This window comes from Manis pentadactyla, chromosome 5, assembly GCF_030020395.1.
Source record: "Manis pentadactyla isolate mManPen7 chromosome 5, mManPen7.hap1, whole genome shotgun sequence".
In the NCBI taxonomy this organism is placed as follows: domain Eukaryota; kingdom Metazoa; phylum Chordata; class Mammalia; order Pholidota; family Manidae; genus Manis; species Manis pentadactyla.
Genome location: NC_080023.1, coordinates 122491868 through 122507178, shown reverse-complemented (window position 1 = coordinate 122507178; position 15311 = coordinate 122491868). Strand labels below are relative to the sequence as shown.

The 15311-nt window shown below is 39.2% G+C and overlaps 1 protein-coding gene across 12 annotated transcripts in view; it reads left to right on the top strand.

Annotated features, from left to right (window-relative positions):
- Positions 1 to 15311, top strand: part of ELF2 (E74 like ETS transcription factor 2) — a 112442-nt gene that overhangs the window by 81500 nt on the left and 15631 nt on the right. For 2 of the 12 annotated variants that reach the window (XM_036928396.2, XM_036928163.2), the window contains exon 1: positions 10927 to 11188. The exons of 8 other annotated variants lie outside the window; for them this stretch is intronic. In XM_036928396.2, coding sequence (XP_036784291.1) covers positions 11131 to 11188 — 58 coding nt within the window. In that variant the 5' untranslated portion in view covers positions 10927 to 11130. Of the gene's footprint in view, positions 1 to 10926; positions 11189 to 15311 lie in introns of those variants that run through there. 2 more of the 12 variants (XM_036928323.2, XM_036928469.2) reach the window with 2 other exon arrangements.

Sequence of the window (15311 nt, the reverse complement as noted above, 5' to 3'; positions counted from 1 at the left end):
TTACTAGACTCCCCCATCACAAAGTCCCCCCCACAAACCCCATTACAGTCACTGTCCATCAGTGTAGTAAGATGCTGTAGAATCACTACTTGTCTTCTCTGTATTGCACAGTCCTCCCCATGTGCCCCCATTATACATGCTAATCATAAAGCCCTCTTTCTTTTTCCCTGCCCTTATCTGTCCCTTCCCACCCATTCTCCCCAGTCCCTTTCCCTTTGGTAACTGTTAGTCCATTCTTGTGTTCTGTGAGTCTGCTGCTGTTATGTTCCTTCACTTGTTTCTTAGTTCTTATACTCCACAGATGAGTGAAATCATTTGGTACTTGTCTTTCTCCGCCTGGCTTATTTCACTGAGTATAATACCCTCTAGCTCCATCCATGTTGTTGCAAACGGTAGGATTTGTTTTCTTCTTAGGGCTAAATAATATTCCATTGTGTATATGTACCACATCTTCTTTATCCATTCATCTACTGATGGACACTTAGGTTGATTCCATTTCTTGGCTATTGTAAATAGTGCTGCAATAAACATAGGGGTGCATATGTCTTTTTCAAACTGGCTGCTGCATTCTTAGGGTAAATTCATAGGAGTGGAAATCCTGGGTCAAATGGTATTTCTATTTTTAGTTTTTTGAGGAACCTCCATACTGCTTTCCACAATGGTTTAACTAATTTACATTCCCACCAGCAGTGTAGGAGGCTTCCCCTTTCTCCACAACCTCGCCAACATTTGTTGTTGTTTGTCTTTTGGATGGTGGCGATCCTTACTGGTGTGAGGTGGTATCTCATTATGGTTTTAATTTGCATTTCTCTGATGACTAGCGATGTGGAACATCTTTTCATGTGTCTGTTGGCCATCTGAATTTCTTCTTTGGAGAACTGTCTGTTCAGATCATGTGCCCATTTTTAATTGGATTATTTGCTTTTTGTTTGTTGAGGTGCGTGAGCTCTTTATATATTTTGGATGTCAACCCTGTATCCGATCTGTCATTTATGAATATATTCTCCCATACTGTAGGATGCCTTTTTGTTCTATTGATGGTGTCCTTTGCTGTACAGAAGCTTTTCAGCTTGATATAGTCCCACTTGCTCATTTTTGCTTTTGTTTCCCTTGCCCGGGAGATATGTTAATGAAGAAGTCACCCATGTTTATATCTAAGAGATTTTTGCCTATGTTTTTTTCTAAGAGTTTTATGGTTTCATGACTTACATTCAGAGCTTTGATCCATTTTGAATCTGCTTTTGTGTGTGGGGTTAGACAGTCATCCAGTTTCATTCTCTTACATGTAGCTGTCCAGTTTTGACAACACCAGCTGTTGAAGAGGCTGTCATTTCCCCATTGTATGTCCATGGCTTCTTTATCATATATGTTTGGGTTAATATGTGCAGTCTCTATTCTGTTCCACTGGTCTGTGGCTCTGTTCTTGTGCCAGTACCAAATTGTCTTGATTCCTGTGGCTTTGTAGTAGAGCTTGAAGTTGGGAAGTAAGATCCCCCCACTTTATTTTTCCTTGTCAGGATTATTTTGGCTATTCAGGGTCTTTGGTGGCTCATGAATTTTATAACTATTTGTTCCAGTTCGTTGAAGAATGCTGTCAGTATTTTGATAGAGATTGCATTGAATCTGTGGATTGCTTTAGGCAGGATGGCCATTTTGCCAATATTAATTATTCCTAGCCAAGAGCATGGGATGAGTGTCCATTTGTTAGTGTCCTCCTTAATTTCTCTTAAGAGGGTCTTGTAGTTTTCAGGGTATAGGTCTTCCATTTCCTTGGTTAGGTTTATTCCTAGATATTTTATTCTTTTTGATGCAATTGTGAATGGAATTGTTTTCTTGATTTCTCTTTCTGCTAGTTCATTGTTAGCGTATAGGAAAGCAACAGATTTCTGTGTATTAATTTTGAATCTTGCAACTTTGCTGAATTCAGGAATTAGTTCTAGTAGTTTTAGAGTGGATTCTTTAGGGTTTTTTATGTACAATGTCATGTCATCTGCAAATAGTGACAGTTTAACTTCTTTACAATCTGGATGCCTTGTATTTCTTTGTTTTGTCTGATTGCCGTAGCTAGGACTTCCAGTACTATGTTGAATAACAGTGGGGAGAGTGGGCCTCCCTGTCTTGATCCTGATCTTAAAGGAAAAGCTTTGAGCTTCTCGCTGTTCAGTATGATGTTGGCTGTGGGGTTATCATATATGGCCTTTATTATGTTGGGGTAATTGTCCTCTCTACCCATTTTATTGAGAGTTTTTATCATGAATGGATGTTGAATTTTGTCGAATGCTTTTTCAGCATCTATGGAGATGATCATGTAGTTTTTGTCTTTCTTTTTGTTGATGTGATGGATGATGTTGATGGATTTTCGAATGTTGTACCATCCTTGCATCCCTGGGATGAATCCCACTTGGTCATGTTGTATAATCCTTTTGGTATATTTTTGAATTCGGTTTGCTAATATTTTATTGAGTATTTTTGCATCTACGTTCATCAGGGATATTGGTCTGTAATATTCTTTTTTTGTGGGGTCTTTGCCTGGTTTTGGTATTAGGGTAATGTTGCCTTCATGGAATGAGTTTGGGAGTATTCCCTCCTTTTCTATTTTTTGGAAAACTTTAAGGAGAATGGGTATTATGTCTTCTCTGTATGTCTGATAAAATTCCGAGGTAAATCCATCTGGCCCGGGGGTTTTGTTCCTGGGTAGTTTTTGATTACCACTTCAATTTCTTTGCTGGTAATTGGTTTGTTTAGATTTTGTGTTTCTTCCTTGGTCAGTCTTGGAAGGTTGTATTTTTCTAAGAAGTTGTCCATTTCTTCTAGGTTTTCCAGCCTGTTAGCATATAGGTTTTCATAGTATTGTCTAATAATTCTTTGTATTTCTATGGGGTCCGTCGTGATTTTTCCTTTCTTGTTTCTGATTCTGTTGATGTGTGTTCTCTTTTTTTCTTAATAAGTCTGGCTAGAGGCTTATCTATTCTGTTTATTTTCTCAAAGAACCAGCTCTTGGTTTCATTGATTTTTTTCTATTGTTTTATTCTTCTCAATTATATTTCTTCTCTGATCTTTATTATGTCCCTCCTTCTGCTGACTTTAGGCCTCATTTGTTCTTCTTTTTCATATTTTGATAATTGTGACATTAGACTATTCATTTGGGATTCTTCTTCCTTCTTTAAATATGCCTGGATTGCTATATACTTTCCTCTTAAGACTGCTTTTGCTGCGTCCCACAGAAGTTGGGGCTTTGTGTTGTTGTTGTCATTTGTTTCAATATATTGCTTGTTCTCTATTTTAATTTGGTCATTGATCCATTGATTATTTAGGAGCATGTTGTTAAGCCTCCATGTGTTTGTGGGCCTTTTTGCTTTCTTTGTACAATTTAGTTCTAGTTTTATTCCTTTGTGGTCTGAAAAGTTGGTTGGTAGAATTTCAGTCTTTTTGAATTTACTGAGTCTCTTTTTGTGGCCTATTATGTGGTCTATTCTGCAGAATGTTCTATGTGCACTTGAGAAGAATGTGTATCTTGTTGCTTTTGGGTGTAGAGTTCTATAGATGTCTGTTAGGTCCATCTGTTCTAGTGTGATGTTCAGTGCCTCTGTGTCCTTACTTATTTTCTGTCTGGTGGATCTGTCCTTTGGAGTGAATGGTGTGTTGAAGTCTCCTAAAATGAATGCATTGCGTTCTATTCCCTCCTTTAGTTCTGTTAGTATTTGTTTCACATATGCTGTTGCTCCTGTGTTGGGTGCATATATATTTATAATGGTTATATCCTCTTGTTGGACTGAGCCTTTTAACATTATGTAATGTCCTTCTTTATCTCTTGTGAGTTTCTTTGTTTTGAAGTCTATTTTGTCTGATACTAGTACTGCAACACCTGCATTTTTCTCCCTGTTGTTTGCATGAAATATCTTTTTCCATCTCTTGACTTTTAGTCTGTGCATGTCTTTGGGTTTGAGGTGAGTTTCTTGTAAGCAGCATATAGATGGGTCTTGCTTTTTTATCCATTCTATTACTCTGTGTATTTTGATTGGTGCATTCAGTCCATTTACATTTAGGGTGACTATTGAAAGATATGTACTTATTGCCATTGCAGGCTTTAGATTCGTGGTTACCAAAGGTTCAAGGGTAGCTTCTTTAGTATCTTACTGCCTAACTTAAGTCACTTATTGAGCTTTATTTCTCTCCCTTCTTATTCGTCCTCCTCCATTCTTTATATGTTAGGTGTTTTATTCTGTAGAGTTTTGTGTTTCCTTTCACTGCTTTTGTGTGTAGTTGATTTTTTGCCTTTAGTTAGTATTTGGTTGGTCTGCTTTCTTTGCTGTGATTTTATTTTATGTGGTAACATCTATTTAGCCTTAGGTGTGCTTCCATCTAGAGCAGTCCCGTTAAAATATCTTGTAGAGTTGGTTTGTGGGAGGCAGATTCCTTCAACTTTTGCTTGTCTGTGGATTGTTTAATCCCTCCTTCATATTTAAATGATAATCATGCTGGATACAGTATTCTTGGTTCAAGGCCCTTCTGTTTCATTGCGTTAAATATATCATGCCATTCTCTTCTGGCCTGTAAGGTTTCTTTTGAGATAATGATAGCCTGATGGGTTTTCCTTTGTAGGGAACCTTTTCTCTCTCTCTGGCTGCCTTTAATACTCTGTCCTTGTCCTTGATCTTTGCCATTTTAATTATTATGTGTTTTGGTGTTGTCCTCCTTGGGTACCTTGTATTGGGAGATCTGTGGATCTCCATGGTCTGAGAGACTATTTCCTCCCCCAGTTTGGGGAAGGTTTCAGCAATTATTTCTTCAAAGATAATTTCTATCCCTTTTTCTTGTACTCCTATAATGCGAATATTGTTACGTTTGGATTGGTCACACGGTTCTCTTAATATTCTTTCGTTCCTGGAGATCCTTTTATCTCTCTCTGCCTCAGCTTCTCTGTGTTCCTGTTCTCTCATTTCTATTTCATTAACGGCCTCTTGCACCTCTTCCAGTCTCCTCTTTAGTCCTTCCAGAGATTCTTTTATTCCTGTATTCTCCCTCCTAACTTGATCCTTTAGCTCTTGCATATTTCTTTGCAGGTCCATCAGCATGGTTATGACCTTTATTTTGAATTCTTTTTCAGGAAGATTGGTTAAATCTATCTACTCAGGTTCCCTGTCAGAGGTTGTCTGGGTAATTCTGGACTGGATCAAATTTTTCTGCCTTTTCTTGGAGATAGAGGTAGTCGTAGGAAGTTGGCGTGTGTGTTAGCTGGAATAACAAAGTCCCTTCCTGCTTGCTGTTCACCTTGCTCTCCTCCGCTGCCTGTGCAGGTTACCCGCACAGGGGAAGCAGCTTCCTGTTTTATTTCCTGAGCTGCTGTGGGTGGGGCACCCCAGAGCCCTGCGTGGAGGGGCAGGCATGCTCGGTGTGCTCTCCTGTGAGAATGGCAACCCTTCGCGCCTTGTCCTGGCTTCCTCTGTCCCAGGCAGCTGTGTGCCGGTGGAGCCTCTGAGTGTGGCCCGGGTGGCTGCGGAAGAGGCTCTGGGTGGTTCCTGTGGGTGCGCCCGCTCCCGGGCTACTCCTCTGCTATGGCGGGCCACACTGGAGGGGGAATGGACGGGAGGCTGTTTATCGCTGTGAGGGGCTTCAGAGGTGCGCTGCTGCCCAGGCGGTTAGGGCACTCGAAGTTCCCCCGGATGCTGCCTTCCAGCTGTGAGGCCCCTGTCCCTTTAAAACTTTCAAAAAGCACTCGCTTTTCTTTTGTCCCAGGGGCACTGGTTGCGACTGTTCCATTCTCTAATATCCAGCACACCATGCACTGTGTGTTTGCACTCCTGGTGTGGATGATTAGGGCTAGGTATTTAGCAGTCCTGCGCTTCCACTCCCTCCCTGCTCTGACTCCTCTCCTCCCACTGGTGGGCTGGGATGGGGGTTGCGCTCGGGTCCCACTGGGCCGCAGCTTGTATGTTACCCCCTTCATGAGGTGCTGAGTTCTTGCAGATGTAGATGTAGCCTGGCTGTTGAACTGTATCTTCTGGTCTGTCTTTTAGGAATAGTTGTATTTTCAAAAATATATATGGTTTGGGAGGAGATTTCCGTTGCCCTCCTCATGCCGCCATCTTGGCTCCTTCATTGTTTAAACATTTTTATGTATCACAGTGTCTTTTATGAATTTCAGTCTCAGTGGACATTCTGTGTGAATTCAGAAGGCTTATTTTTTTTCTTCTGTTACATAATTTAGGGCTACCGTAATAGGTGCCCACAATAGAAACTTGCTCAAAGAAAGTGCTTGATAATTATTTGTTGAATAAGTGAATGAATATGTGAACTATGTTCACATATCTTCATTCCAATAATGTTTTATAAAACCTTACTATTAAATAAAACAAATGAATATAAAAAACTGCAAATAGAGACTTAATTAATTATACGAAAATATGAAATAATTGATCTTTTCTCTTTGTAAATCTGTAGACTGCACTCCTGTGTCTATTGTCTATCTGCCAGTGCTGATGAACCAGATTTTTTAATGGTCCTAAATCACTTGATTCCAGCTTATTGTACTTGATTCACATTTTTTTAATAGCAGTTTTTCTTGACTATTTTTTCTTCTGAATGTGCCCAACACACCACACGTCAACTTTGATTTTTATTTTTGGTTTGGCTGTATTAGAAAAGCTTATGTAGTGTAGACTGGCTGCCTCTTAACTGTTGTCCTACAATTCACTGCTAAAAACCTTTTTTTTCATTTTTTAAAAAATTTCTCAGAGGGACTCTTAACCATTACTTTAGCTTCTGATATTAAAAAGGAAAACGGCCATTTTATAATTTACAACTCATAAATACAATAGTAAAATGGGTTTAACTTTTCATCCACTTGATAACTTCTATGTTTTATAGAAGAAAATTGTTCTGTAGAATTTTTGACCTTGAAATCATAAGATACTGTGTGACTTTGGTCAAAGTATTTAAGTTCTTGGGATCTCAGTTTCCCGATGTGTAAAGTGGGGGCACTGGACTAAACTGATTATTCTTAAATAAGTCTCCCATTGGTGGTTAAAGAGCTGTTATTTCTAAAATAGGAACTAGGCATCATTTTCCCAAATTAATGGTAAATGACATTAATGGATAGGATAGACTGTCTCCTCCCCTTGATTCCTACCCATAATTTTTTAAAACCATGAAGCCTATTGCCCTTCATTTGTACTAATACTAGATAGAGCACACAGTTACATATTTGGTTTTAAAGTATAATATGTCTAATTCATGGTAGTCAGAATAAGAGATCATGATGTTGAAGTTCTTTATGTTATATATTTTTTGAAAACCTCTAGGTGATATGGGCATTTATGGACCTGTGTACTAAATAAAGGTAAAAGAAAAATGAAATAATCAGGATAAACAAAAATAAAAACAGTTGAAACTTACATGGTATTGGAAACAATTGGTGTTGGAATAGGGAATTGGAAACATATCTCCCATTTTTTCCATCTTGGATACTACAGGACGATAAAATCATTCAGATAGCCAAGGGTATGTAATTATTTTTAGTTATATTAGACTTTAGTGATAATGATTACTTTATGAACATATTTTCAAAATGTAAAAGTTGGAGGATGAAAGAATTGATACCTGGACTATAAGGTATAAAGAAATGGAAAGACTGCTCAGGACTCTGTAGTTGGAAGTTAGAGGTCATTTACAAATTTTACCCTTTTAAGCTGTGAAATGTGACAAGAGTATAAGCTGCTTCTTCCTTTTGTGTTATTAATTACTTTTTGCTGATTAACAAATCACTCCAAATTTAGCAGCTTAAAACAACAAACATTTATTATATTTTACAGTTTTTGAAGTTAAGGACTGGGGAGTGGCCTACCTGCACGGTTCTAGCTCAGGGTCTTTCATGAAGCTGCAGTCATCTGAAGGCTTGATTAGGCCTGCAGGTTCTGTCTCCTGCATAACTCAGTCACAGGCCTACTGGCAGGATACAGTCATTCCTTGCCTAATGAGCCTCTCCCCAGAGTTACTTGAGTATATTCGTGACATGGCCGTTGGCTTCCTCCAAGAATGACCCAAAAGGAGAAGATCAAGCATTCAGTTTCTGAAGTCATATACCATCACTTTAGCTTTCTTCTAGTAGTTAGAAGTGAGATATTAAGTCCAGCCCATGCTCAAAGGGAGAGAGGAATTAGGCTCTACCTCTTGAAGGGAGAAATGTGAAAGACTTTTCAGACAAGAAAATCCATAGGAATGAAATGCATCCTAACAGATAAACAGGCCTTGTTACATTGGTGCTTGAGGAGTATTTGAGAGTAAAGGTCTAGAGTCAGAGTGCTTGGATTCAAATTTGGACCCTGCCTCTCATTAGCTCTGTAAAGGAACCTTAGATTCTCATCTGTAAATAATAAGCACAAATACCTATTTCATAGGAATGCAGAGAAGAGTAAGTGAAGAAAGTAAAGGTAAAGCATTCAGTATGGAAGCTTTTATTTCAGTAAGTTAGCTGCTATTTGCCTTTACACAGCAATAACTTTTGATGTAGGGGATATCTTTCTATAATGTTATTAGCAGCATTTGAATTTGCTTTAAAGGGTTTACCATGCTAACCCTACCTATTCTTACTCAATTTATTAGTTTGCTTATCAATACTTAATCTTGAAGATTTGAGCTATGTAGATGTATGTGTGTCTATCACACATAGACATACATACATATATTCACATATATTACATGGTTTGAGTCCTATTGTAATACATATATATTTAAATCCTGCTCTATTTATATGCTTACCATTTTACCAAGTAGCTAAAAATTCTTCAAATGCAGTTTTAATAGAACAATCCATTGAATGTCTTGATTATTTCCTCAGACTAGGCCCTAGAAATGAAATTCCTGGGTCAGAATATATGAACCTTTTTTAGATTCTTAATATATAATGTCACATTGCCTTCCTGAAAGTTTGTACCAATTTATATTTCCACCAGCAAGCTATCCTTATTTGCTATTCCCAATATAGTATTATTGGTCTCTAAAAAGTAGTGGGTCTTTTGAAAGCCTAGTTATAGTCGCAAGGTAGAATTCCATTAAAGCTTAAGGAATTGTTTTTATAAGAGCTTTAAATATATGGGAATATTTTCCAGTCTTTCTGCATTAATCTCTGTTATATACATATGCATACATGTTATATATATATGTGTATAAATAGTAAATATGAAGTACTAGTAGGAATACAGCTGTTCTCTCAGAACTTAAAAAATAAGGCTGACATGTATACATAAGTAATTAAGATGTACAGAAAATAAAATACACTATTCACTTAAGATGTATCTCAAGAAGCAAACAGTAAGGTAAAAATTATGTATCAGACTTCAAACTGACTACCACATTGAGAACAGTACAACTTCTTGAGCCAAATTAACCTGTTGCTTTCAGAAAAAATAAACCTTTGGCTTACATTAATCTCTTCTCTCCTGAATACATAAAAAACTGCTGATTGATAGGAATGGAAATTGAGATTTACTATCAATTTCAATAATTTGCCTAAAGCCAGCAGTTTACCAGTGTCCCTTGTCATACCCCATCTGGAAACTGTCTCAGTTTAAGATGCTACCTATCAAAGGATGATCCTTATTTTAAATTAACTAGAAATAAAAAAGCTACCACTCACAGAGTTTCTCTTGTCCGATAGGTGGCAAGTTTACCTAGTTCAAGAAAGAGATCCTTACCGGGTTTAAGAAGAGTTGTACCTTGAAAATGGCTCATAGATTGTTTTTCCGGAGGGTGGGGATCATGGTGGTAGGGCTAGGAAAAGTGCCGAGAGAATAAATCAGTATTTAGAAGAAATGAGAACAAAACAAGTCATGGGCTACCTAAATCTATTCTGAAATTGCACTGACATTGTGGGCAAACTTTTGTAAAATGGTCCTACAATAATATTACCACTGGGAAAACTTTTTTTTTCTCTCTTGACTACCAGCAGTTTGTTCAATTCAGATCATAAAAATTATGCATTATTATTTTAAATGTGTAACTGCCGAATCTTTGTGTTTATTCAGCAAATACTGTGCACTCCTTCTGTAAGAGGTAAATTTTGTGTAGAAACAACTTTAGGGCAACATTTTGTTTATTTTTATTATGAAATTCTGACACCAGAAAAGCTTGTTTTGATGAAGCCTCATCTGAGTCATTTTATTGGTTTGACTTCTTGTGTTAAAAAATTTACTCACTAAATGGCAATTTATCTCCTATTGTAATACGTACTTCATTTGTAGTAAGTTTAGTTTACATGAAAAATTTTTTTAAGTTGATGATATAAATGAATACGTTTACAAATGAACCGAATAGAAATGAAAAGGTACCCGAATTTCATGACTAGCGAACTGGGAAAGTACAGTTTAATCCAGAGATTGGCATGTTCTGCTGTTTACTAATAAATACCGGTTTAGTGTGCTAACACTTCAGTAGAGGGAAAAGGACGAAGTCGTTCTCTGAAAGTAATTGGAAGCCCCTTACTTTTAACAAGTAATGTTTTTAGAATATTTTGTAGGCATGACTTTTGTTGGCATTCCTGTTTTAAAGTGTAGCTCTTTCAAGTGAACGGGTTGCATGTTACATCAGCTGTGAAACAGCCAAACAAGTTAAATAGCCACCTTTATTTACAGCTGCGGTACTAGGTTTTAGATCTCTTCAAGGAAGAGAATTTGATTAATGGCTCTTTTCCAGAGGGGGCACAATTAGAGACTTTTCCGCAGAGCTTGAAACGCGCCTCTTCCTGCCGAAGGGCCGTGTCCCAGCGCGGCTCCCGGGGCGGTTTCCAGCCTCAGGTGTTCCCCTCGCCGCGAGCCGCAGCCACGCTCGGGGCGGGCGTCCGGGACTTCCTGTCTGGGCGCGGGGCGGAAGGATCGCGTTGCCAGCCGAGACGGCCGCCGCCGCCGCCCCTGCCGTTAGGTGGTGGGGTTTCTCAGCCCCGCGGCGGGAGGCGGGCCGGCCTCGGCTTCCTGTCGGCGGACGCGCAAGGATCCGGGCGTCTGAGTGTGTGCGAGTGCGTGAGTGTGTGTCGGTCGCACGGCGTGTGTCTTCGGCCGCGGGTTCCGCCTCCTCCCCTGCCGCCGTTGCTCACGGTGTAAGTCAATGTGAAGCAGCAGCTCCAGCCCCGGGATAAACATGGCGACGTCTCTGCATGAGGGACCCACGAACCAGCTGGATCTGCTCATCCGGGCTGGTAAGGACATGGGAACTTTTCTCCTGTGCATCGGTGCAGCAGGGGAGGGGGTGCAGAGAGGGCGGGGTGACTCCCCTGTGGCGGTCAGCGCAGGGGTAACAGTGTCCACCTTAGTCGCCGGGGCGGCCGGGGGGAGAGGGGGTTAGTGAATGAAGTAATGGAGGCGACGAATCAGGAAGTGATCACCTTGCAGAATAACCTGCCTGGAATCCGGCGCTGTCGCTCCAGGGCGGCTTAGCGAGCAGTGGCGGCGGCCGGGGCGGAGCGCTGGCAGCGGGTGCGGGAGTAGCGACCGCGGCTAAGTTGGGGACTCGGGGGCGGACGAGTTGTCCACTTCACCCCAGTTGCTGAGGAACCAGGAAGTGAGTGAGGCTGTTGTCTTTCGGCTGCACTTGCCACGCTGTCTGGCCGGAGAGACCGCTACTACCGGCGGTCGGGGGCGGCGGGCTTCTCCGGTGGACGCGCGCCACCCTCCCCGGTCTCCTGAGACTTGGTCCACGAATCTTCGACTTCCGCATGGACTAGGCAGCCTGGGCCATGTCCGGTAGACCGATACCCGCCAAAAAAAATGCCCCAGCTCTCCTCTTAACATCCCCACCTTGTGCAGCCTCAAGAGTAACGGGTCTGGGGAGGGTCACTTATACCGTGAAGTAGCCCGGCACGAGGTTTCTTTCAGGGGTCCGCCTCCCTTTGCTCGTCTAATGGGAGGCTGTGAAGTAGGTTTATGATCCTTCCCTCGTGGGTTTTTTTTTTAATGGGGAGAATGGGAAGGACAGGGAATGTATCTTGTACCCCTGACCTGGAGCGTTAGGGTGTCAGAAAAGGACGTTTATTATGTAAACAGTGGGTGAATGTGAAGGAGTGGGGTAGGCTGGAGGGAGGCTTGGCCCCAGAGAAGTCTCAACACGGAATTGCCCCCTTTCCCCCTTCCCCCCCAAACCTCCCACCACAGCGGAAGCGCTTTGGAGAGGACAGAACGGACGGGATTGACAGGCCTCTGGTTCCAATCTACTCTCTGAGATGTTCCAAATAAGAACGTTGATTTCGGGGGGCGGGACTCCGGGCGCGAGCTGGGCCAATGAAGGTTGGGCGGGAGTGAAGCTGACAATGTACGCATGGAATTGGAGGGAAGAGGAGTGTAAACACGGAAGTGGCGGCGGGGGTGGGGGTTGTGCAGCGCCACTGCTGCAGCGGAAGGGCACGGACTTAAGTTACACGGAAAAAGCTTTACTTAATGGACAGCCCAGTGAAGGCCCTGAATCGATGCAGCAGTGCTTGAATAGTATTTACTTACAGTGATGATAAGCACACATAGTCCTTTACTTGGCTTCTATTTCATATCGCTGCCGATGGGAGATACTCACCGAGGAGTAATACTGTTAAAGTCCTGACTCTGGGAGCGCGAAATGAGTAGTTTGGTTGGTGAAATTGTAACTCAGTTCGATTGGGGGAAATCATGAACACGTGTATCTTTAAATTTGACAGAAGGACCTTAGGTTGAAATAAAGCCTGGAATAATAGAACCATATGTATTGTATAACACTTAATGACCGACCAGCCTTTTATTCTGTAAAATGTAGCACTACTACACGATTCAAAGGTCCCAAAGAAAAATCAGTAAGTCATTAGTGACTTTCTGAAGTCATTAAAACACATTTGGCAGTTATGTTCTGATCAGAGCAGAAACTTAACTTATTAGTGAAGTGACAGGCAGAGTATAATGAGAACTTGGTTCCTTTGTGTGTTCAGTCCGTTAACATAATTTGAACTAAGGGAGATAATTTTTGGCATTACATTATTGGCCCTAACGATATTTATAAATGTTTGGGTCAGTACAATACATACATTTCAAGAAGTGTTTCCAGTGGTTGTGAATGTACCAGAAGAACTTTAATATAGTCCCTGCAGTCAGAATTTTGAAAAATACGGTGAAGAGGACTTAATTTTGCAAGGAGAAAGTATTTTTTTTTATAAGCTTTTGGTATTAACAGTGAAATTGTGATCTGTAGATATTTTGCTTGGAGTGGATACATACATACAATCTACAGTTTGAAAATTCAAAAGTTTTACATCCTTTTAGTAAGGTGTTTTTTTTTTTTTCTTAGTTAAATGCCATTTCCCAGACCTACTGCATTTCTTTAGTGTACACAAATCTTACACTTGAAGTTTCCGTTATGATTATGATGTTCTGTAGTAAATACATTTTACTTAACAATTGTTTTCAAATTATTTCCTCACTTCACGTAATTTGAAGCTCCTTTACAAGCCCGATTTTAGAAGGACTGAGACAGTTTGCCGATTTACTGAAGGTTTATGCTTTGAGTTAGAAGTCGGGAAAGAAAGGTGGCCCAGAAAATGAAGAATCATGGATCTAAATCTTTATTGCTGCCAATTAATGATGTTGGGAGAGTTTGTAAAGTTTGTATTTGTAAAATGGATAGAATGGTACCTTTTTATTCCCTTGAGGGAAGTCATCAAGTGTTAAGAGTCTGAGACAGATGAAAATCTACATAATATATAAATGTTAATATAACTACAGTGATTGCTACAATGGGTTGATAATGAGATGAAGAAAAACTTCTAGAGGAGATAAGCTTTAAGTTGAATATTGTTAGCATAATTTGTTTCTAAGCAAGTATAAAGCAGTAAGTTTTACCATGTATAGGTACTAGAGGATATACTTTTGCTTTTATTTCCTCCTTTAGAGGCTTAACTGCCAACTTTCAACTTTAGCTTTAGTTATCAACTATACTATCAAAGGAGTAAAGAATGAAATAAATAAGCTTATTTATTAAAAGTCACTTTCATTTTAACAAGCAGAGTGTTTCTGTGGTAAACACTTGACATACTTCATAAAATTTTCACTGGGAACATGAGGTGTGAGAAAGAGCCTTGACCCTTTTAAGTCAAGAGATGAGGATCTACATCTAGCTGTCACAAGCTAGCTTTGTGCTACTGACTTACCTCTTTAAGACTGCATTTTCTGTAAGAGGAACAGGATTGACTAGGTGATCTCTAATAACTTACGTTCTGAAATTTTAAGTGGCTCAAGAAATTTAATGGAAAGTAAGGGTTTCTTTTTTTCTTGGATTTTTTTTTTCACATTATACTGTTAATGAATGTAAAATCATTATGTAATTGGAGGTTATTAGCCAATCTTTTTGCCAAGTTACAACATGAGGCCATGTCTATATGTTGAATAAGACTATAGTTTGAATAATTTAATAATTTATGCTCATTTCTGATATGTGTATATATATATATATGTTAGGAAAAACACAGGAAAATTAATTTTTAAAAAACATTTACATGAAGATATGGTATAGATATGGCTTGGATTTTTTAGAAGATTTTCAACCTGCAATATTCTGCCTTATATACTTTCCTTGACTTCTTTGAAAATTTAAGAATTGAAAATTCGGGTCACCAGAAGTTTTGTTCTACTAAATGATTTATTAAATAGAAGGGAAAAATTTTTCAGGAAATACAGCCAAAGTATTTTCACTGACAAAACGTATCTGTTTGGCTTGTAAAAAAGTTCATTGTAAAATTTGAGCTTGAAAATCTCATTTCTAATTTACCGTAAATTGGAATATTTGCTATCAATCTTGGGAAGATCATCAGTATAAAAAAATTTTAGCAGGATGTGAAAATATGAAGCATATATTGAAATTAGAAGAATGGCATTAATTTTTTTAAAAACTTGAAAATGTTTAAGAAATTATTCTAATTAGGGTAATTATGAAATCATTTCCTTTAGAAACATTTGGTTGGTGGGGAAGGGTAGGCAGGAGAGTGTTCTTGATAATTATTTAAACTCTATGTTATTTACAGTTTAAATGTTCAAAAGGATGCAAAGATATGTTTATGAAAAGCCTTTAAAAAATCCTTTATTTGTAAATGGACAAAGTACTATTGTACTTAAGGAAATACAATCATAACTTTTCATCTATACACTGATGTTTACATTTTGAAGCTAAAGCTTACAGAAAAAGGAAGATAGAATTTGGGTGTTACTACATTTGATAATAAATTATAACTGCATTTCTTAAAAACTAAAAGCTCTGATCTCAGGATTCTGAGAGTCTAAAGTTTCTTTCAGGGGCTCTGTGAAGTCAGTTGT